The sequence below is a fragment of the Taeniopygia guttata genome, chromosome 1 (assembly GCF_048771995.1).
Source record: "Taeniopygia guttata chromosome 1, bTaeGut7.mat, whole genome shotgun sequence".
Classification (NCBI taxonomy): Eukaryota; Metazoa; Chordata; class Aves; order Passeriformes; family Estrildidae; genus Taeniopygia; species Taeniopygia guttata.
In genome coordinates this window covers 61,721,927-61,745,186 of record NC_133024.1, presented here as the reverse complement: position 1 = coordinate 61,745,186, position 23,260 = coordinate 61,721,927, and the positions used below count along the sequence as shown (strand labels likewise).

Here is a 23,260-nt window from a genome sequence, read left to right as displayed (position 1 = left end):
ATGTATATAAATATATATGCATGCAATGGCCATAGTTTTAAAATAAAGGATTTAAAGAAGATCGTATTTTGAATGGTAACACATGACACATTCAGAAACTGATTACAAAGCAAGCTATAAATATTTATTTCAGACCAGTAAATACCTGCAAAATGCTGAACTCCTCAAATGCTGCACTTAAAAGGCCAAATTTAAAACAACATAGGGAGAAACTAATGTGAAGTACAGCAGAATTTTTTGGAAGATGACATAAGACACAGTAGTCAGTGTGTGCCAATAGTGTTTTAGACCAAAACCTGTTGGATTAAACCCAGTGTCATAACTTCCAGTCAAATTTTGCTTTTCCTTCCACAAAGATAAATCTCGAAGGAGCAGGGCAGCTTCTGGAACACAGTATTAACCTTTCACCTCTGCAAAGTCAATTCCAGTTTGGCCAGAGTAGGGATATAAAGTGATTTTGGCACAACTTAAATAGCTCCACACATGACAGAACCATCAAACAAATTTTGCCATTGCCAAACAATGTATAATCATTCAGCATGGTTTGGCACAAGTGGCAACCTTCCCTTTGGAAAGATCCTTTAGTGCATCAGTACAAAGACTCTGTGAACTTCTCATGTTCAGAGAGTGTGTGCTCTCTGCAGCCAAGGCTGAACTCATTACACTGGTCAGCATGAAAAACCCACTTGGAGTATACTGCTTTCATTATTAATTAATTCTCTTGCTAGACACTCAGAGGCTTAATAAAAGTAACCATCTATTGTTAAATCACAATAAAAACAAGAAAAAAAAATCCCAAACAAACACACAAAAAGCAGAACTAAGAAAGTATTTAGAGGGTTTCTTCTCCTTAAAAGGGAAAAGGCACAATAGCCGTGGAAAAAAGAAGTTAGGAGACACAAAAATAAAACTGCAACAAGCTCTTTCTTGTAGGTAACTTACCTCTTTGTGTCCCAAAACAAGATAGCTGTATTTACATCATGCATGGGCGCAGAGCTTAAGCCAAGAAAGGTGCTGTACAGGAGATGGCTCTGCTCAGAGACACACCAAGCAATCCTGCATCACACTATCAAAATTGAAGGATAGCGCAAAGGATGATTCTATCATATCCAGTGATATCCATTATTTCAAGCTGAAAGTGACTGTGCTGCACTCATGCTAACCTTGCCACAAGACTGTAGAATACACTAACATAGGCAAGGTGCTGCAGGAAAGCATTGGCCCTTTTTTAGGACCCACAACAGCTCTATGCATTTATGTGGCATCATGCCTGGCCCAGAAAACCTAGAAAACAATGTACTGAAAAAGTGAAGGGCAGCACAGGACTCTTCCTAAGAACAGAAACAACAGAAGTAGCTGTCCTTTACTGAGGCTATCTCAACACCACTCCACATAAACAGAGGAGATTTACTACTTCCCTAATTTAAGTTTGGTATAAAGCTTTCAAATGAATGATGAATTCAGAGTGCAGTGCCCAGGGAACAAGCTGAACTACCTGTGGAATGACCTCTTCTGATGGACCAGCCTGACCGATATACAGAATACATCTGCACACCCTATACCTTAGATAATTAAAAAATCACAATGGAACAGTAACATAATATTACAGAGGTATAGGAAGACTTTATATCTTCACCATAAATAATCTGTTCTCCTGCATTCTCCACTTGCAATCTAAAGCAGAAAATAGCAAGCAACCTTGTAGAAATTCTTTTAGAGCAAAAACTCTTAGGATGCATAAGGTGAATTGTCTCCACAAAAAAAAAAAAACAAACAAGAAGAATAATAAGAAAAAAAATCAACATTTCAATTTAATTTTGTGCCCCCTTTCTTCACAGGTTGCTTATTAAAAAAATCAGAAATTTGCCTATGATTTTTGATATATCTCAGAAATTAGGTGAGGTTTTGCTACACCCATGATAAATCAATGAAGCCATTTTTTAACTACCCAACATTTGGATACTCAATCATCCCACTGCTGTTCTATGATATGGCATCTCTACAAATGTGGCTGTTTCCTTTCAAGTTCAAACTTCCACAGAAATGTTCCTCCTTCCTCCTCCACAGCATCCAAGTTTTTCTTTCTTTTCTCCTTCTTTCCCAAAATAACCATTTTATTGATGCCTCAGAAAGGGCTCTGATCAAAAACTCAGAAAGGTTTTGATCTGATGACATGTCAGCGTTTTAAATTCAACAGTTGTGGAAGAGTCTCTCATAAAAAGACAAAAGAGATTCTTCTCTCTTAAAAAAGGTGATTAGTGTTTGTTGAGATTGAAAGCTGACTCTTGTAACATAATTTACCAACTAAATGCAAACAAAAATACTTCTAGGTATTAAGATAATTCTGCTTTAAAAGCAAACTAAATTTCCATTATTATGGAAGCCACTCTTTGTAAAATTAATACAACTTTTGCGGAACTGAAGTCAGAAATAATGTTTTCTCCTGAGAATTCCAGATAGAAAAATAAAGCAGGCTTACCTCTTTGTCTGCCTTTATGAGGTAGTAAAGTATCAGAAATAAGGGGTCCATTGGTGTAACAAACAGCAGGCGTCCATCTAGGTGACAGACATCCAAAAGTAAGCCTCTACAACAGATTGACTTTTTGTGACTTTAGGATTTTTTTTTAGGAGTGTGAATTTTTTTTTTAGTAACTATCCCAATATTTTAAAAAAACAAACAGAAAAATTGTATTTGTGATTTTATATTAAAAAACCAGAAATAACTCAATTGTCTACCCTGCCAAACCAAAGCACAAACTCCACTTCAGGAGTTCTGCTTTATGTACTCTGAGTTTTGCCTTTTTTCTGGACTGTATTAAAACCAGCAAAATTGAAGCTGCCCTCTATGGGCAGATTTGGGGGCAACAGAAATTGGATTGGTACACTAGAGATATTCAGCAATACTCCACCTCTAACACTGGACAAGGTAACACTGTGCTGGCAGGACAAGAAAGAATTTCAAAGGCTAGTTAAGTGAGAGTTGCCTTCATTTGTAAAGGGAGAATCTGTTGCAGTCTCCTAATGGAACAAAATAAACTTAGATCAGAAAATATGGCCCAGTGTGTTGTATTCAAGGTTACACACAGAGGAAGAACTTGGTCTCCCATTGAAAGAGACACCTCTGCCCATCTGGAGTTCATTGCAGGACAATGGCTTAGTCAGGCCTTTTGTACAACAGCAGATAATTGGAAACAATGTAACATCAAGGAAATTCACTAATCAAACCAAATAATTGATGGCAATTTGACAGTAATTAATAAATCAAAAGCAAATAAATGTAATAATTTTTTTTTTTTGTTTAAAGCACATGATTAAGATAATTAAAGAAAAGGAAATCCTATTATGGTGACCCTAAAACTAACAAAAGATCATGTGGGAAGAATGTGTTTTGGGCAAAGCTGGTATCCAATCTACCATGTACTATCAACATGAAGCTCAGTGTGAGGCAAAGCAAGCATCAGGACTACCTACAAACACAAAAGCTTTGCTATTGAAATTAGGAGGAAAAAGAACCACTTTCTCAAAGCTTCCATTTAAATGCTTTCCACCCAAATTCCAGGAAGAGTTATTTTTGTTTGTTCTAAGGATTCAGATTCACTAGAGGTGTATAAAAACCTCTGCCCTTCTCTGCAGATAACCAGATAATTTGTTTTAATTGCAAACACACAGAATTTTTTTTGTGGTGTTCTTCTCCCGACCATTTCAGAGATACACCAGCCCTAACATTCAGGAACAATTTTTCCACTGTATTTTTAAAAGAAAACTGAGGGCATGATTTCTTAAGGCAACTGTTTCCCAAGGGCCAAAATAAAGGTTAGAAAGGGAGAGAGAGAATACAATGTGGACATAATTGGGAGCAGGGAGCAGACCCAGTCTGTTGGCTCACCCCCAAGACAGAAAAAGGAAAAGCTCAGAGACATACTGCTTGCATTGCTTTATGTGCCTGTAGAGGATGTTTAAAAGTTAGCACACACTTTGGGATATTACCGTTAAAGACAGCATATGTCTGGAAGGGTTGCTTTTATTTATTACTATAAATGGACTTTTCTCTAATGGAAAGAAATAAAACAAATATACCTTAATCTTCTGAATTAATACTTATGGACATGCTGGTCTGTGGACATGCTGGCAGAGAAACACTGCTGTAATGACATCCTTACTGAAAATAGATTGTGAAAACCATCACAAGCAAGTTACACAAGCTTCCTCCTCATTTCAGAAGGGTGAGCAGGATCAGAGAATGTCCAGGATAGTACAGACCAGCTGCCTTCGAAGAGGACACTGAAATAGCAGCTTCAGACCACTCCTGAGAACCCAGCACTTAGGCTGCGGACTACAGAGGCAATTTAAAGAATGCAAGACCATACATTCCAGTGCTTAGAGCTCTAACACACCACTTCACTTGGCTAGCTAAGGCCTTCCAGCCCTTTCTTTTCTTTCCCATAGGATAATACATTAATACATATTAACTTACACAGAGGACTTGCTGGTGTGATTGACAAGGAAAGCTAACTATTTTATGGCACTTCAGTTTAAACACAATTGAATTACTTACACCTCCTTTCCCCTTCAAGAGACGACAAATGAACATCTGTCTAATTGAGGCTACAAAAGGCAACCTTTTAAAGAGAAATGACAAAGCCCCCAGCCCTGGCTAAATCCATATGGCAAATGAGTCCATCAGAAGGTGGGGATATGATGCAGCATGTCTCAAACAGCTAGGAAAACACCTGTAAATTTACTAGAAGAAAGGGGGAAAGTCTGTGTACAAACATTAGTTAAAGATGGGGGAAAGACGCATTATCCAACTCACCCTGTTGAACAGTCTGACCTATAAACCAGGAACGACATTCCTCGTGAAAAGCTTTTACTTCAAACAGCTGCTGTGCACCACTATTGAATAAGTAAAGGGTTGCTTCCCCTGTTGAAAAGAAATCTGGTTTGTGTTTGTAAGCTTTCAGAAAAATCAAAAGAATAGCCAATATGTTTGAAGAATGTGCCTTATATACATACAGACACACAAACATACACACAGTCTATATAAACTCACTACAAAGAGAGCTCAGACAGAAAACACTATTATATACAGATGTTCATTTACCAGCTCTATAAACGAAACTGAATTTGAATCAATAAATAAGATGTGTGAATAGTTCATCTTGCAACACAAAGTCTTTGATCCAAACCCAAATCAAAATCACTCAAGAAATCAGCTTTTTTCTGCAGTTAAGAGGAAAGGTAAAAACCAAGAGAATTCCCTCTCCTCCCATCATGTTTATCTTGAGGATATCAGACTCTGGGTTAGGGGAGCAAAAGTCTCAACCCTTTCATGGACAATTTTAAATACTCTTTTTTTTGTGCACCAAAATAGATTGTGATGACTCTGTATGCGTAGATATATAAGTAAACGAGGAAGCTAGAAGAAGTTGGTTTGAAGTACCCATCAGAACCTTAATAGTTGGGAAAGGAAAAGAAAAGCTTTATTTTAGGTCATCCCATAACACAGCTCTACCATTTTACATTAGTTTTGGGTTACAATGAAAGGGTGACAAACACACTGCAAACAGGACTGGCATTTTCCATATCTGAAATGGGAAGTTGCCACAACTACAGAAGGGGCCACTGAAATGCAGTCAGCTGAGTCTGTCGGCTGGACTGCTTCTATCTTAGTTATCAATCCATCTTCAAGAAACAAGGACAACTACAGCAGGGCTGTCCTGCTCAGAGCACATAAATTGCAAAGGTGCAATAACTTGCAGATGATGGGCTGGCTCAGAGAAGTCTCAGTGTAAGCCCTGAAAGCTGACATCAGCACTGCTCTGCTCAGTCTGCAGACACCCCCAGGTGTGGAGGGAGGTCAGCAAAAATGGGTAGACACATGAATTCCCAAAAATGACTGATAATGCATTTTTTTTCCCCTTTATCCAGAAGGCTGACCAGATGTTTAACCTCACTTAAGGATATAATTTCAGTACTCTGATAATTTTTCTTTTGGGTAGGGGAGGAGGGGAGCAATGAGTAGTCATAAGGGGGAGCAGAGGTTTCAATCATTACCATGTGCACCCTCAAAAAGGGTCTACACCACAGTTTGATCAGCCCCATATCAGACTACTCACAGAAGTGCTGACTGAACAACTTAAGACTCCTACCAGTGATTGTGCTAGCCAAATCCAGTGGTGAGCTATGAAATCTTGGGAAAAGGATCCTTCTTATTACCTAAATACAGCTCCTTAATTTATGTCATTATGCTAAAAGGACAACTACCACAGGTTCCCTACAGTACTGTTAGACAGGAACTGCAGGGGATGGAGAAAGAACCCAGACAGCTTTGCTCACAGCTTCACTGGTGGTTCTTGTGGTACTTCCAAATTGCAGTCTGATCTTACTTTATAGTCTTTGTAAGGAATAGAAATTTTGTTCTTTTTACCTGTCTACATAAAGGACGAAGTATGCTTTTATTTAATAAAGTTAGCATGAATTCTATAGTGTGCTTAGTGCACTGAGTCCTTCAGTGCCTACTTATACGGTATCTGGCATCAACAATTCATCTGTTAGACCAAAAGGTAAGGAAAATACATTAATAGTGTGTTCTCAGTTCTTCCATTTTCAGATTTTGTATTTATAACAGGCTACATAACTGAAAGTCTATGCAGGCCTATAAATAAGGTCCTGTAAATTCTAAAGGAACACACCCAGGTGATAATTGCACTTTAGGTTTTCCCCAGAAAACTTTCCCAAGATCTCTGATTCTACAAGGTAAACAGATCTTTTTATACACAGAGAAAAACAAATTAACATACATGCTTTTAAAAACATAAAAAACTACAAAGGCAGTATGTCACAGCAGGAAATATTAACACAGGTGGAAAATAAATGTGGCTTTATATTCCCACTGTAAATCTGAGCAATCAAGAAACAGGTATCATGATGAGTAAGTGATTTAACATTCTGTATTATTATTTTTGACAATTTCCTCTTTCAAGAACAAATATGGTTCCTATACTGTGGCACTAAAATGCATTTGAAGACTCAGTTACACACATATATGTAAATACATATAAATACAAGCAGTCAATTTCAGATCAAAACCATAAAAATTCAATCTACAGAAAAGAAACAAGCTCAGACAAAGGAAAAAAAGCCAGCATGAAAAACATTTTTCAAACAGAATGTTAACCCTAACAAAGCCTTACTGCAAGGTTCTGTTGCAATATCACATACTCCAATTCTTAATTAATCATAGAATAATTACAAATCCTTGACAAAAAGAACAATATGACTAGAGAAAGTAATGGTGGGATGGTGGTGTCAGTGTATTGCCTGCATTTGCTGATCTTTCTCATGTATTTTGAATTCAAAGTGCCTCATCCTCTGTTAAGGAGAAATGAGACACCATGACCTGGGCCACAAAAAGAAAATTAGATTTAAACATGAAATGATCCACAATGCTTGGTAAGTACAACTGAATCACATGTTCTAACTTTATTTATTTTATAGCATAAGATGAATGCTAAGAAGCCTAAATTTGGATTTAAAAAAAAAAGCTTGGACTCAACACCCAACCCTGTAAGCTCCCCAAAACTAATGCACTCAAAACAGAACTTAAATTACACCCCTTTTTTGTTCTGCCAGTATTTCTGATGAATAAACAGTTCAACCAATTAAAATTATAAAAGAAATCCTAAATGTTTGCACAGCATTAACCGTCTGGCATAACCAGCAGTATCTTTGGCACTTAAGACTTGTAGCTATCATCATTATTTCAGCTTTGCGAAATATGAATCTTTTGGTGGTGGAGAAAATCAACCAGAATTTTAACAGGCTCACGTCACAGTTCCAGAACTTGCCTGTGCTTGGGTTGCGCAGTTTTGTAAACAAGGGTTCGCTGTCAGGTTTCTTAGGGGGGTCAAGAGCAGCCTCTGTAGGGGGAGAGGAAAAACTTATGAACTTGTAAATTGTGAAGTATTTCACATCTGCTTCACCAAGACATTCAGAATTAATTGGATTGACACTTTTTGAAAACACACACACACATCTGCCTAAAAACTGTATGCCTCAGCCCAAATTCATCCTACCTGATCAAGGCACTTAAATTATGATTCCAGACTTCCTGGCACTCTCTATCTGTCACAGGAAAGATATGCACCTGGGGATGATTTAGATTTTGAAAACCACTTCCCCCTAGAGAGCCTTCAGGCAAGAGAGCTCCTAAATTTGACATCTCAGTTAAGTAAGATGAACTGATATGCTGCCCTGATTAGTCACAAAGACAATGAGAATGCTTTGGTTAGTTAGGCCAAGCACAACGTGGACATTAAGGAAGTCCGAAAGGTAAAATACACACGGGAAGAAATTACCCTTTAAAACTTTCACAAAGACAAATTATGCAGGAATTACCCTATTCTAGTTGTTATATCTGTGAAAAACATGCACACTTATTTATCTGTTATGTATAAACTTGAAATATAAAGACTGCATTTACTTTCCCCCACAAGAAAAAGAAGCTCAGAGAATGCAGTACCTCTGGCTGAAGCCACTTACAGTTATTTTCTCTCCTGTATCTTTGAACAAAGAGAAGATAAAAAGCAGAGCCACAAAAGCATAGCTTTTTCTGTGAAACTGAAAAAAGAAGGAAACAGCTACCACGAGGACGCTGACTCAAGTATAAAAAAACACATCTATAAGCATCCCCAGTTAATTATATTCTAGCCAAGTTCTCTTTGTAGGGAAAATCTAACTTATATTTATGAAAACAACTTCCCACATCTCAGTAAAGAGCACCATGACAGCATCATCTTTCTTAGCCTGCAAATTGCCAGTTCTGCCTCAATTCCTTTCATACAGGCATTCATCAGAGCAAGGAAAATTACTAAAACATTTCACATATATAATGAGTATCCAGACCCCAGAGAACGAACTGACAGAGATCAGGCTGATGTTTGTGTTACAGTGCTGCTGAGAAAAGCAGAGAAGAGCAGTAGAGGCAGACTGCATGATTATTCAAAGGAACAGAAGTGCCCAGCAGGTTTGGGAAGAGGGAGCTGACACAATTCTTTGGCAAACAGGGAAGTAGGAACAACTGAAAGTAGCTGTCCTCCACCCTGCCTGAAAGCCCCAACATATCTGAAAAGGACAAGTGGACTTCTCACACTTGACTCTTCACTAACACCTCATGGGCAAAAAAGAAAAAGGTCCAAATAACTCCAACCTTCATATCCACTCCTTGTTATTCAGTTGTGCCACCAACAGAAGTTACCCAGATAAAGACATTAGGTGGGACACAAAAAACGAATGTGTTCAGTGATAAAAGTGTTGAAGGGTAATAATTCTCCGAGTTGTTCAGAGAATTGAAAGACATTTTCTTCCCTTCAATACTCAACTGAGTCTTCAGGCGGCCTGAAAAATACTTCAAAATGTTTCAATACAAGTTGAGGGCTTTTAATGGAAAAAGTCCGTATTTGCTAACCAGACTTTCTTCATATGCTGATACATAAACATATGGTTGTCAAGCTACATTTGCCCTGGCAAAGGCGACTTTCCAATTTCTAGAGCTGTATATATTTCAATTCTTGACCACAGTTTAACATTAGTGTATTTTTTGTTACTTTTTAAAACACTGAAGTGATTAATGATAGTGAAAGAAACACACTGCACGTGTTTACTTTGATGTGTTTCACATGAACATATTAAAATATACACAGTAAATGTGAGCTTCAAAATTTAAAACAAAAAGCAAAACAAAAAACCCCAAAGGAACTTTCAGTGCTCACTTGTTCTGCTTTCTTCATGCATAGATTGATGAACACTGGGAATGAGTCCAGCTGAGCCTGAAGTTGCATCTTGTCAGCAATTAAGTCGACAATCCTTCCTAATTTTTTGTTGTTTTTAATGACATTTGCATCTTTACTGGGTTGAGATGTTATCTTCCTAACCTGCTAGTAACACACTGAATTTATCCATCTCTGCTAAGTCTGCCCCTACTGGCCCTGCCAGAAGCTCTTCCCCACGTGGTGAAGAGCAGCACAGCTCTGTCCAAAGGGGTTCTTTGGTGCTCCTCAGGCTCCAAGGGGCCCAGCACAGCACAGAGGGCAGCAGGGATCAAACCCCAACAAACAGTCCAAGTTGCAGGCTTCTGTCCCAGTATCTCATGGCAATGGGATCAGAGTGTATATCACACTCTCCATGGCTGCCACGGAAAATAGTTTGACTGAAGGGACATGCACACACACAAGGAGAAGGACCAGGCAAAGGCAAAAGTGGTTTCTTTGAGTTTCTTTAACATTCAATTTCCTCAAAATGTAGGCAGTATTCCACTCCATTTCCAGGGGCATCTGAAGTATATTTTTGTTATAGATTGGCTTACTATATGTCAAGTTGGCAGACAAAAAAAAGAGGCAATTGGGAGAATGCCTGCTTGGAAAACTGGATGCAGTATTAATATGGCCTTAAGGGCAAAGAAGGCCCTATTTATCTGAATTTAAATACCTCATGACTAGGAAAATGCTGAGCAAGGGATTTTTGATGTTAGGTGTCCAAACCTAACTTATTTGTGTTCTGGACTCTAGCCAGGAAAGGTAACTGGATTTCTTTAATGCCATTACATTTATCAGTCTTTCTATTTCAGCAAGGATCTCTTATAGCTAAGTAAACATGGACTTTTAAAAACAAGTACTGTAGCTATTTTTTACCAAAACTGAGAGTTAATCTGGGTTAGGAATTTTTTTTCAATTTTAAGGTTCACCTCCAGATAAGAAATCACCTTACAGAAAATAAACAGTAAAAAGTAACATACAGGAAGAGCTGTTTTGTTAAATTCTAAAGAAAAACACTGGATGATTGCCACTATGCTTATTATTTTCTTTTGGGTAGTTCCCATAGCTCAGCCTTAAGGAACTTTTTCCCCCAAGAATACTTGGGGAGAGATAGGTAAGAGCTTTTTGAACAGTACACTTTCTACCAACAATGGCCCACAGTCAGGTCAGCTTACATGTAATGCGTCATTACAGCATGACTTTCTCCTAGGACAACATACACTACAATGATGTAAAAAACTGATAGAAGGGTACAGAGGGGCTCAATTAATCCTGTCTCAAAGAGGTATCTCAGCCAGCAAGTCACTCTTTAAACTGCCTGGGAAGACAGAAGGCAGAAACCAGGAGGCCACTGAAGAAAAGGAGAAAATATTATGGTGTTTCATGGAGGTCAGACATACAATCATGGAGGTCAGACATACAATCAGGCAAATTCTATAAAATACATAAACAAAACAAAGTGAAAATGAACCAAAGGATTTCTGACAATAATTTCTTCCACAATGGATAGATATGAGGTACTAATGAATCTGGTCATTAAAACAAAAAAGTGTTACCTGGTACAGCAACATAAATAAATTGAAAAACAACGCAAAACTCCCACTAAGAGCTGTGAAACTGTTATGGATGATGAAAGGTCTATTCACCTTCTTTTTGTTAAAAAATACTTATAGAATACTACATATAACAGACTAATATCAAGTTATATGGAGTTCCCACGCAAAAAGCTGCCAGCCAAGCAAGCAAAAAGGCTGTAAATATCTGTCAAATGCGTAAGAGGAAAAAACCCTCTGAGAGCACAAATTTCCCAACCACCACCACCCTGCATAGAAAAAGGACTATTTAAGTCTGGAAATATAAAGTTAAGATTTCATTTAAAAACAGATATTAAACCATACGTCACCTATACAAGTCTTTTCCATTCCCTTCTTAACTTCTAACTGTGCATGAAAGGTGTGTCAGATGGAGACATTATGATGGAGCCCATTAAATAGACATTTTATGGAAGACTTTAAACTGTGTAGCCTAAGGGTACAGATAGGTTAGATCTATTAAACATTTTATTTGTGTTCTTTTCAGAATCTCAACCCTCAAGAAAGAGGCTTTAATTCACTGTTCATGTCCTTTGTTGTGCAGCATGCCCTGAAAAAAGCCTAGTGAAAATAATTAATGAATCCAGTACTTTGTATCACCCAAATATTTGGTAACTTTTCTATGTTACAAGGTAATTAACTGCAAGCATAATAAATGAATTCAGGTATGCACAACTGAGGATACAGTTTAATAAATGGCTTCAAATGACCAAAGATCACAGTCCATAGAAAACTGCAGTCCTGGGGTCCCCAACCATGCTCCCTTCTTGTTTTGTACCTCTTCTGCTTTTTTCCACCAAAACTAGCAAGCTCATGGTCCCACAGCAAGTCAGCTCAGTTCACTCATCCAGCTGAGAAGTATACAATGAAGAATTAAGTAGCATTCAATCCTATCAGTAAGCCCACTGGAACAAGAGACAGAACCCACGGCAGGAGCAGATGGTATAGAATATATCCTACTCCATATGTGACACAGGTGTCTTAGAACAGCGCACGTGAATTAGTAAACCAGATCATATGTGAATTTACAGAGTTGAGAAAGCAGGAGATGACCCACAGGTCGACATTGTTGCTTCCTGGGCTCACAATACTCAGGGGAGCATTGAACAGCTAATTTCCCCTCTGCAAACAGCCAATATTTTGCAGGTGCTTACACAGAAGGTATGGGTTTGTACCTGCCCAAACTTGATTTTTGGAAATAATCTTAATTATTAGTCAGTTATGTAAACTTGATGTTACCTCACCACCTTACTCCTTCTATGACTGTACATAGTACTTGCTTCTGTAAGGGGACTTTGGCCAGGTCCATTGTAAAAGACAGAATGATAATCAGTTTGGTAATGGCATTTATTATTTGGTGCCCTAAAGAAACAATGTTCAGTGTGACATAATTTACAATACTCTAAAATAAATCACAGTATCTAAAAATGGTACGGTTTTCTATCTTGACCACAACTTCAGAAAGAAACTTGACAGTTTGAATGGTCTTTTCTCCAAGACACAGCTAGGCAATACAGCTAAATTTTAAGACTTAAGCCTGAGAGCATCTTTTGGCTTCCCCTTATGCTGGCACAATTCACTTCTTAGCCAAAAAACCCCTATGTTCATGGACTCACTAGTGGCAATGGACGCTAATTCATCCATTACTGAAGTCAAGACGCTTGGCAGAACATGCCGAGTTTCAGCTGAATAAAGGGGAGGTCAGTCTTGAGAAGTTCAAGAACTGGTTATCACTTGAAAGGATAAAAACTACAGACTTCCCTTCTCAATATTTATAGGGTCAGCACTGGTGCAGCTGTATTACTGGCTGAATCAGCCCTATTCCCATATGCAGAGAGGCCTAAGTTGGCATAGGTTGGTCTCTTCCAAGCCAGATGGCAGAAGGCAGAAGTGGGAGATGGTGTTACACATTAAAACATCTCTTTTCAGTTATTTTATTTGCTATGCTTCCTTCTGGCTCCTTAGCTTGCCAGTTATATCTGCTTTATTCACAGCAGAGCTCAGTATGCCTTTTAGTAGATGACATGTAAGAAAGAGTGCAAATTACCTGCAGGCAAAAGGCTTTGTTCAGGAGATGCAAATGCCAGTTTAGGGGGAGGTTTAGTAAAATATGCACACAGAGTGCTAATTTCTAAAATAAGCATATTCACATTCACCTTATTAAAAAGGTATATAAATATGTGCAATTATTTTATATAGGTTTTCTGATGTTTTGACTCAGGTATTAAAAAAATACATATTTGTTCATTGCAAACATTATTTCCAAGTTCTTTACCTAGATTATTCTGGAAATTATTAATGTTCAATTATTTTGCTTAATTTCGACACTCATTACAATTTTTGATTCAAGCACCCTAACAGGCCAGCAGTGTGATCTATTTCGTAGCAGATAAACTGATTTTTTAAAAAAACGCTAAGTGAAAGCCTGTATCAAAGTGCAAGGATGGAAAAAAAATTAATGCAAAACCAGTCTACTTCTGTTTTTAAAGCAAACCACTTTCACAAATTAAGTATTCCACAGCTTCTTTTGCTACGACACCTTCTCTCACGACTTGACTTTTCAAGTCAAATACTTCCTCGGTTACTGCATGGAGACAAAAGTTCCTTAGTCTCAACTGAAAGGATGGAGGATTAATTTAATGTGTGCTGATGCCCCATAGTTTGGCATCACAGTCCATTTATTTCTGCCTCTATTTGACTTTTGGCATATATGAGATTTGTTCAAACAATTTGCCAAGTATAATGTGAAACTGCTCCTTTTATTTTGAATAAGTAATTCCTAAAAATAATAGGATTGTTAAATTTCCCTCCCCCACTGCAACCCTTCCAGTTCTATTCATATGGCAGTTCCCATAAAACAATAAAAGAGCTAATCAATTTACTGTTTAAGAAAACAGCAGACTGAAAAAATGTGCTCAGCTAAACTTGTCTAGCTCAGAAAAATAAAGGCTGACAATAATTTTCAGCATGCAGCTAACCCCTACTTATTTTCCTAATACAGACAAAGACAGAACATATTAAATACAGCAGTCTTAACTTTAGGTGTAGAGTGGAACATCACACTTTAAAAACTGCCTTCAATTCCTGACCTCTTTGCTAAAACCAGTGAAGGATATAAATAGTTTCAGTTCTGACATAACACCTATCCTTGAGGAATACTGAAAAAGAGACTGTCCTTCACACCAATCTTGTTAAGCAGCTAGTGTGATTTTGGTAAGACCGGTTTGAAGCCATTGCGTAAGAATATTTATTTGTTCTACAGAGCTCAGATCACATCTATGTCAGACACAGTGACTTTACCACAGTATTTGAGAGTTTTCCAAAACTCTGCCTTTAGATTTAGATAGCCCTAAAATTAAAAATCTTTAGATTTAGATAGCCCTAAAATACTGCTGAGTCTCAGCAATACTTCTCAGTCAGGAACATAACTTCTAGCTCTGATGATTTACAGAGAGCACATAAAAAATGGTAGTTCCACAGGCCCAGTTCAAAAAGGCAGGTAAAAATTTCCTACATTCACATTAAAAAGTAGCAGTATTTTTTTTAAAGTACATGGATACTCAGTAAATACAGACAGAATTTGCTCTGATAAAGCACATCATTAGTAACTTTGTAGCTGTGAGAGAGCCAAGGTTTAATCCCCAAGAGCTACTATCTTTCTCTTGTACCTTTTCAGTAGCTAGACCAACAACAGAAAGACAGTACAGGCATTTCTACATTCTCACAGGTAAAAAGTTTGGATACAACTTCCACTAGAAATGCAGGAAAGCACTATCTGGAAACTCAGCCATCCACCAGCAAAGGCCTTGTGGTTCTTCAGGACTTGTTAGCACTTTGGTCTCTCTGTACCATGATTCCTCCAGAACTCCAGATTCAGGAGGTCTTCTTAACCATTGACGTCAACTACTCTGCACAAAGCAAGCTCACATCCAGATTTCCAGCCAAGCTAATAAAATCCCCTGGAACATGGAGCACAGCACAGAAACACCCAAGTGGGTCTACACAGAGCCAGCTTGGTCCATCAGGACTCATTAGTTCAGACACTGTCTGAAAGCAGCTGCACTGCAAAGCTGGTTCTGGAAACAGCAGAGATGTGTTAACATGGCACAGCACTTGAACTAATAAACTGCTAGTTCTGAGCCGAGCCTGCCCCAGGCTAAATCTGGTGCCTGTATATCCACTACACAGTTAATCTGCAACTGCAGAAACAGCCCGAAGAGCTGACTCTATTTCAAGGTCAGCATACACAGCTCTACCACTACCAACACAACCAAATTCTCTGTCCTTTCACCTTCCTCCACAACAACCAATCCTTCCATCTACCCTCTTCCTGATTGTTCACTGTTTTCTCTCCTGGCCACTCACATCCATTTCTCAACCTTTCACTACACATCCCCAATAAGGCTGCACAATGTACATCAGCAGCTTCCAGCCTTTCTGGAGTGATTAATATGGTTACCACCCTCTTCTCACCCTGTCTGAGCAGCACTTCCTAACTCCTCTCGCACCACTTCTGGCTTCCCTCTTTGTCCTGTCCTTGGTGGCTCAATCTCTAACCAAGGAACCATTTGACTCACAAAAATAAAGCAAAAATATGGTTGTATTTGCATGTCAAATCGTCCTGTCTTCATGGAAAAAAGCAAGTATCAGTAGAAACACCAGCACAAGACCTCTCACCAGGCCAAGGGCAGGCTACCAGCTCTAAACGTAAAAATTGCAATCTCACCCAGAAGAGCAGACTTGCTTAGCAGTCATATCAGATATGGCTGAGGCACTCCTTTTCCCTTCCTACTTGGACTCCCCTTTGTGCCATGCTCCTGTGCCAAACAGCACAAGTGTCTTGGTGTGGCAAAAGAGCTGATGAGGACAAAGACTGGCTCAGACAACCCTGCTTCCCCTCCCCACCTTCACTCACCTCTACAAACCATGCAAAGTAACTGCTGAGCATATGGTTTGTAGCTCTGTCCTGTGATGTGCAGGCATGAGAGGACCACTAATTACCAAACTTTTACAGTACTGGAAATATGACTGAATTAATCAGAATTATTTTGCTACAGAAAGTGACAGTCTGTCCCTCTAAAAACAGTTCACACCATTGGTAAAAAACTCACTCTGACTGCGTTCCTCTAGCCAGAATCATGACTTCAACAAAGAACATGCTCAGTTCTACCTGACAGAAGAGATTCCTTGCTTCTGAGCTGTTTCCAGAACACTGAAACCAATATAAAAAGTACAAAATCAAAAATAAAACTGAAATTTGACCTGTCAGTCATCACACATGCTCTGAATGGCAGAGCAGCAATTCATTGTCCATGCAATATAACAGTATATAAATGTGTACTTAAACAAGGAAATCAGTAGTAATTTTGTAACCTTCAATATTAAAGCAGACAAGCTTTTTTTAGTAGATTCAGGAACAAATGGCATTGAACTCACACCCAGAAACAGATCCTGCACTTATCTGTACCAGTGGTTTTAGGTATGTATGTATCATAATGCCATACAGGTATTATGAAGATAGAGATTGTCATATGAACAGAAGTTTGCCATCAAAGGACATTTTTGTTCTAAATCCAACTGCAACCATCTTCATTCCTGAAAGTAATCAGGTCTTCCTACTACACATGCTGCTAAACAGCCAATGAAAAATTTCTGAGATTCATTCAACAGAGCAGTTATGAAACGCAAAATTCTGAAAAGTAACATGCTAAGTAACATGTTAATTTAAAAAAGCTTTTCTGAAAATAATGTTAAAACAAAACTAAAATCATGAAATGTTTTGTTTGGCTGGCTCTCATCAGCTGTGGAGTTCTGAATTTATCACCCACAGACGTTTTTTAAAATCACTATGTGCTTTGAAGTTCAACTAAGGCTTAATAAACTTTCTTACAGGTCTGGAGTACTATATAAATTTTGTCAGAGCTGTGCTGGCATAACTGGTAATACAAACTGTCTGGCTTCATGAAAGTTACAAGCTCTGGCTCCAATCCTGCAAACACTTACTGAAGAATTCAACTTACTGCACAGAACTGACTACTCATGCATAATCTAAGCATATTTGTAAATATTTGCACACTATGGACATCTGTTGGCATAGCCAGTCATCTGATACAAGATTCAGCTTTAAATCCTAGTCTTCATAGAGTCAATATCAAAAAAAGGAATTCCTCACTTTATAAATTCCTTCCTTAGGCATCAAGCATGTCAGATACCAAAGGGTGGAACCAAAAAGTTAAAACTAGAGGAAGAGAGGAATCAGTGAAATCGTAACAGCGTTTTCTGTTTCCCATGTAACTAGAGAAGCCTGGTTTCTTATGGGCACATGTCTCAAGATTGAGTTCCTGCCTTATTTTCAACCTTTGCTGAACAAAGTTCTTTCTATACCTTTCCTTCAGTGATGCCATTTACAGCATTTCTCACACTACACCCAAAGTTCACTAAATTACTCCAAAGAACGCATCTTCTTTATCAGGTTTGGTTGTTAACACTCTCCAGTTATGGACGAGTTAGGAAATAACCACATCACAAAGCTGGCCAACAGATAATCATGGAGGCTGCATTTCCTTAAAAACCAAATTAGAAAAAGACAGCTGTCTCCTTCCTCTTGGCATTTGAACACACCCTGTTTCACTCACATCCTGTTTTCACTCTTTAACAGCTAAACATTTTGTGATCTGTTTGTTTAAACCTGATACTAGACAGAAATACATGTAAGGAGCAATGGCATCCTTCCACTGATTCAGAGCGGCATGGGAGAGAGGAAGCCTCCACAACACAGCGGATATCGCAGCTGCAGAGCTGCCATGTGGAGCTCTGCTGCTGCACTTTCGGGAGCTCAGATCTCACTCTGGCTTAGGACTGGAGTCTGTCTGAGAGCTGTGGCTTAGGGCACTGAACCGTTTCCTTCAAAAACTGCAGGAAGGGAATGAAGGGATGGAGGCAAGGCGGCCCGCCAGCTCCGAGGAGGGGACAGCGAGACCCCATCAGGGACACCGGCGGCAAGAGCCCTTGGCAAAACCCTAACGACAGATATAAATTAAATGCACTGATCCAGCGAGGGAAACGGGGTCCCTGGAGGGGGAGGGCAGGAACCGTGCGGGGCCTCGTGTAGAGGCCGTGCCTCAAAGCGGCCTTAGCACCCCCGGGCGGGGCCCGGCCGCCCGCGGCAGCCCCGGCACCTGCCCAGGCCCCGGGGACGATCGCCCGCCTCCTGCCCGAGCCTGCCGGCGGGGCGGGGAGCTCGGCGCTGCGGCAGAGCCGCCCCCGCCGGGTTACCTGGGGCAATGAGCACCCACTGCGCGGGGTGCGCGCCCGCGGGACGCCGCTCCGCGCCCGGCCCGCTCCGTGCGCCCCGCATGCTCCCAGCGCCCCGCGATCCCGCCGCTCCCGCCGCCGCCGCAACATGGCGGGCGGGGCGGGCCGGGAAGCGGCCGGGCGGCGGCGGGGCGCGGCCATGAGTCGGGCTGTGCCGCCGCTCCGCCTCTTCCCCTTTCCCTTCCCGGCACCCGCGGGGAGCGGGCGGCGCAGCGGCGGCGGAAGGGAGTGCCGGCGGCAAAGTGTCTCCTCTCCCTCGCCCCGCGGGACTCCGGCGGGCGGGATGTCCCCTCCGCAGGGAGTAGGGGGCCCCCGAGGTTCCTAAAGGCTCGTGGTCCAAAGGTGCGACAGAAGTCACGCGGTCCGCAAACAATCAGAAAGTTTTATTAGTGAATTGCACGCTTGGCGCGGAAGTTGTTTTGTTAGTCCCTGACCTACTGTGTAAGAGCACGGGAGTGGGTTTTGGATATAGGGGTAGGTTGAAAAGGAAGAGAGAAAGGAAGAGATGAGTTAAAGAGGGGCAGAGAGAAAGAGAGAGAGGAAAAGAGATCACCAGTCCTGATTCCAGCATTGATCTAGCTCACGGTCCTAGGGGTCTCTGCCCAGGCTTGGGAGGGGGACCTGCTTATGGATAGGCTTTCTCCACCCTGAAGACATGCTTCTCACTTTCCGTGTAATTTAGTTACCAAGTGCAGTCTGATCATTCTGGAAATGGGTCAGAGGCCTTTGGAGGGCTTGGGTGGTCTTGATCCCCCTCTACAGTCCAGGCTTGTCTCCTAGCTTCATCATTCCCGTGCTTAAACTGTACTGTGTTATGTTCATCTCCAGGAACTGGAACAAGGGTGTTTCTCCAAGACAAGTGCTGCCCAACCTCTGTATGTTCCCATTCTCCAGTAACATCTTGTTCTATCTCATGACATGTCAGTACTGTAGTAGTTAGTTCTTTCTAACTGTGGCAGGGCTTGACACAAACAGTGCAGACTGAAAGAAATTCCATTTAAACATAAGAAAATGTGTCTTTAGCGGAGCAACTTGTCATGAATGACTGTGGCATGTCTATCGGGAGAGTATCAAAAACCAGGCTGAGTGTTGCTCTGAGCAGCCACCGTAGCTGTAGCCCTGAGAAGGGTGCTGGACTAGACCCTCTCCAGAGGTGCCTGCCAGCCTTGGCCATTCAGTGGAACCTCAGTCCTACAAGGCTGGTTGAGGGCAGAGCCACAGTTCTCTCATAGTTGTCATCCTGCCAGCTGTGTGGGTCATGTGTACAACATAGGTAAATAGCTTCTTTACCTCCAGATCGCACTGAGAAGCCATAGCCACAACACAAAATGCACATTTTCTTGCACTTGTACATATATGTACATAGACTTGGCTTTACCCGCACAAGACCGGATTGATGGCCACCTTCCCAGAGATTTAGGAATAAATATTATGTTATCAAAAGTATTAAAGTATACATTTCAATTGTAAATCTCAGAGATATGAAACAAATATTAAAAACATACTAACATCTATTCCCCAAAATAGAGCAGAACTACCAAGGCCAGCATATGCAAAACAGCTGAGTTGATGTAATGCTAAAAAAATAATTTCCTGAAGTTTGAGCATATACCTTCATCACTGAGATTACATTAATCTAAATTTGTTTTATTTTAATTTTTCTGACTTTTTTTCATCTGATTGAAGTAAGGCAAGATTTAAGTGCCAAAGACCGCACTGCACCATGTGTTTTGAAGTCCCCAGAGAAATCACTTGCTCTCAGTGATTGCAATTTGCTGTGGCGTATGCCTGGATTGCAATGCTCACTGATGGGTCTTGTAAAACTCTTCTCGCTACCTGAGTTAGCAAAGAGAGAAAGAAGCTCACCAGTTCCACTGTACAAAACTGCTGGAAGAGCAGAACAGAGCCGATTGCTGTGTTTGAAACCTTCCTAGAAGGAAAGCCTTCCATGTGGAAAAAAGGGTTCTCCATAACATTTGGCTTCTAGTCCTGAAAATGGCGACTCATAGCATGTTGTGCACCACTGAGATTTATAAAGCTCTGGAAAAGCCAGGAATCCAAGTCTGCCAGCCTCCAGACGCAACATGTGTCAGGATCAAGTCTAGAAGCATAAGCTGCAGTTGTTCCAGACCTCCTATTTCCTCCCTGACTGTAGTATGTGATGGAAATGTTGTAGCAAACGTTGCTGTATGTTTACAAAACTGACTTATTAAGCTCACATTTTTCAAAGCACAATCTATCCTTATTTAGGCACCTGGTAAGCAAACTAATTTTCAGAGTTGCTGAGTACTCCTACCATCAAATGAGCTGAATGGACATTTCAGCCATTCATTTCTTTTGATTTATGAGCAACTCCCACAATCTCTAGATGTATATTGGCCCTGGGACCTATAATGTCCTTTTCCAGGAACCTTCAGATAGAAATGTTTTTCTCAGATACTTTGAAATGCCCCAAATGGAAATTCTCAAATAGGCCTGGATAAGGCACTAGAATGACATCAGTTTTGGAATACAAATTATGCAGTAATTTATATGTATTAAATATTTAAAACTTTCTGTTGTTACTCATCCACACTTGATATATACTGTTCCCCTTTATAAACAGAGGATATACTATATCATTATAAGCAAAAGATAAACTAATTAGGGATTTCTGTCAAGAACTGATGATACTCTTATTTGCTTAAGAATTAAATACTTTACCTTCAGGCTTGCCAACACTTTTAAACTGTAGTGGTGTCTCCCTGAAAGAAAATGCTGATGTTTAAAACACTAGACTGATCTGAACTGCTGTGGTGATATCATTTTAAATACTCAAATCTTAATTTCATGCACATGGGTATTCTCATTTGGGTCCATATGACTCATTAAATCCAGAAAGTTAAATGCATCCAATATGGGACTAAACCTAACCCTAATCTGAGGACAATTGTTTTCCACATTTCAGGGCCATTTGATTTGCATTCAGACTTCACCTATGTGCTGTCTGTTCATTCATTTCTGCTAGGCCTGCTTCTTGTAATGCAAATATCTGTGCAAATGCAAGCATCCCCTTTTCCAAGCAAAAATTACTTTTGGTGCCAAAGAAATGCTACCTCTTGTCCACCTTCAGCTGCAGAATTTACTCCTTCCTTCTACCCTACAGTAGCTGTAAGTGAAAGCAATTTTAAGTTTTTCTCAGAGCAAGAAAAAATAGACTGTATAGAAAGAAGTATGATTAATTGTTAAGAAGAGGTTGTTGTGTAAAAGACAAAATTATTTCCACATAATTATGTTTCATTTTACACTGTTTCAACAAATATGGGCCAAGTTTATTTACTTTATGCTTCAGTGGTTCAAGCATTTACATGCATCGCTTTAAATCCATTGCTCTGCACATTTGAGGATCACCTGTATATAGGTATGCAAGGGTTACATTTAATGCCAGTAGAAGGCCTAGTGATACATGTAACTAGAGGATGTACCATTATAATTACGATCAATTTTAAGTTATCTTGTTTAAAATACTGCTGTAAGTTAATCACAGGCCAAAATATCACTTTGTTTGGTTTTATTCAAAACAAAGCATATGTGGCATAAAAACAAATTGAAATATGGCGGCCAGACACAGAGATGACATTGACCTGAAAGGACACATACTAACATTGCAAACCTATAAAACATTTGAATTTCTAACTGAAATTTCAAGTCAATCTGTCAGACTGAAAAATAATTACTTTAAATTGTTGTTCATGACAGCATTTGTCTAAGCAAGTGTTTCTCTTATTTAAAATAGTCCATTTTAAGGAAATTAACAGTATTCATTTAAAAGCACTCAAGCAATGGTGAAAAATATTCTATAACAGAAAAATAACAGAAATCACTTTGTCCTGTGCACTGAACAAGGTTGCATCACCTTGTGCACCTATAGGTAACAATTATAGTTTTTGGCCATAATAGAAATACCTACTGAGTTCCAGAGTTTGCCAGTATGTCAGGTCAAATAGCAGTAAGAGACAGAAAAGGAAGAAAGCTGAATTAGATGGGAAAATGGCACACCCACAGAAACCATGGGATTCATATCTCCTAGCTTTATACTGTAAATGTGTAGTTTCAATCTGATTATATAGTGTCTTTTTTTACTAAATGGAGAGAAACAGACTAGCATCCATCTGGACTACTTAATTAGTTTATGTCAGAGTTAGCCCACCTATCTAGAGATAGGTATCAAAACTGGAGAAACCTCAGATGAAAGGTAAGAACTTTTTTCCACTATATTTTTTTTTGTCTGTACTGGGAGAGCCCCTGCTTACATACAGTTGTGATCATTGTTGTCATTATCCCTTTCTGCCTGCTTTTGGTGCATCCTTCGCACCCTAAGAATGTTTGAGGACCTTATTGTGGGATTAGCACAAACAGATATTTATTGACACAAGTATGCTAGATCTAAGAAATGTTATCGTTCCTCTGTTTAATCAGCCAGAAAATCCACTTATTGGAGGTGTGTTGCTATAGCAAGCAGAGCTTGGTCTGTTTATAGAAGCTGCTCAGAATGATGTATAC

The 23,260-nt window shown here is 39.7% G+C and overlaps 1 protein-coding gene across 2 annotated transcripts in view; it reads right to left on the bottom strand.

Moving 5' to 3' along the window:
• Positions 1-19,071, bottom strand: part of RNASEH2B (ribonuclease H2 subunit B) — a 39,304-nt gene extending 20,233 nt beyond the window's left edge. For both annotated transcript variants that reach the window (XM_030273083.4, XM_030273087.4), the window contains exons 1-4: positions 18,680-19,071; positions 7,848-7,919; positions 4,814-4,921; positions 2,480-2,556 (exon numbers count right to left, since the gene is read on the bottom strand). In XM_030273083.4, coding sequence (XP_030128943.4) covers positions 2,480-2,556; positions 4,814-4,921; positions 7,848-7,919; positions 18,680-18,761 — 339 coding nt within the window. In that variant the 5' untranslated portion in view covers positions 18,762-19,071. The remainder of the gene's footprint in view (positions 1-2,479; positions 2,557-4,813; positions 4,922-7,847; positions 7,920-18,679) is intronic.
• Positions 19,072-23,260: the final 4,189 nt, after the last annotated feature.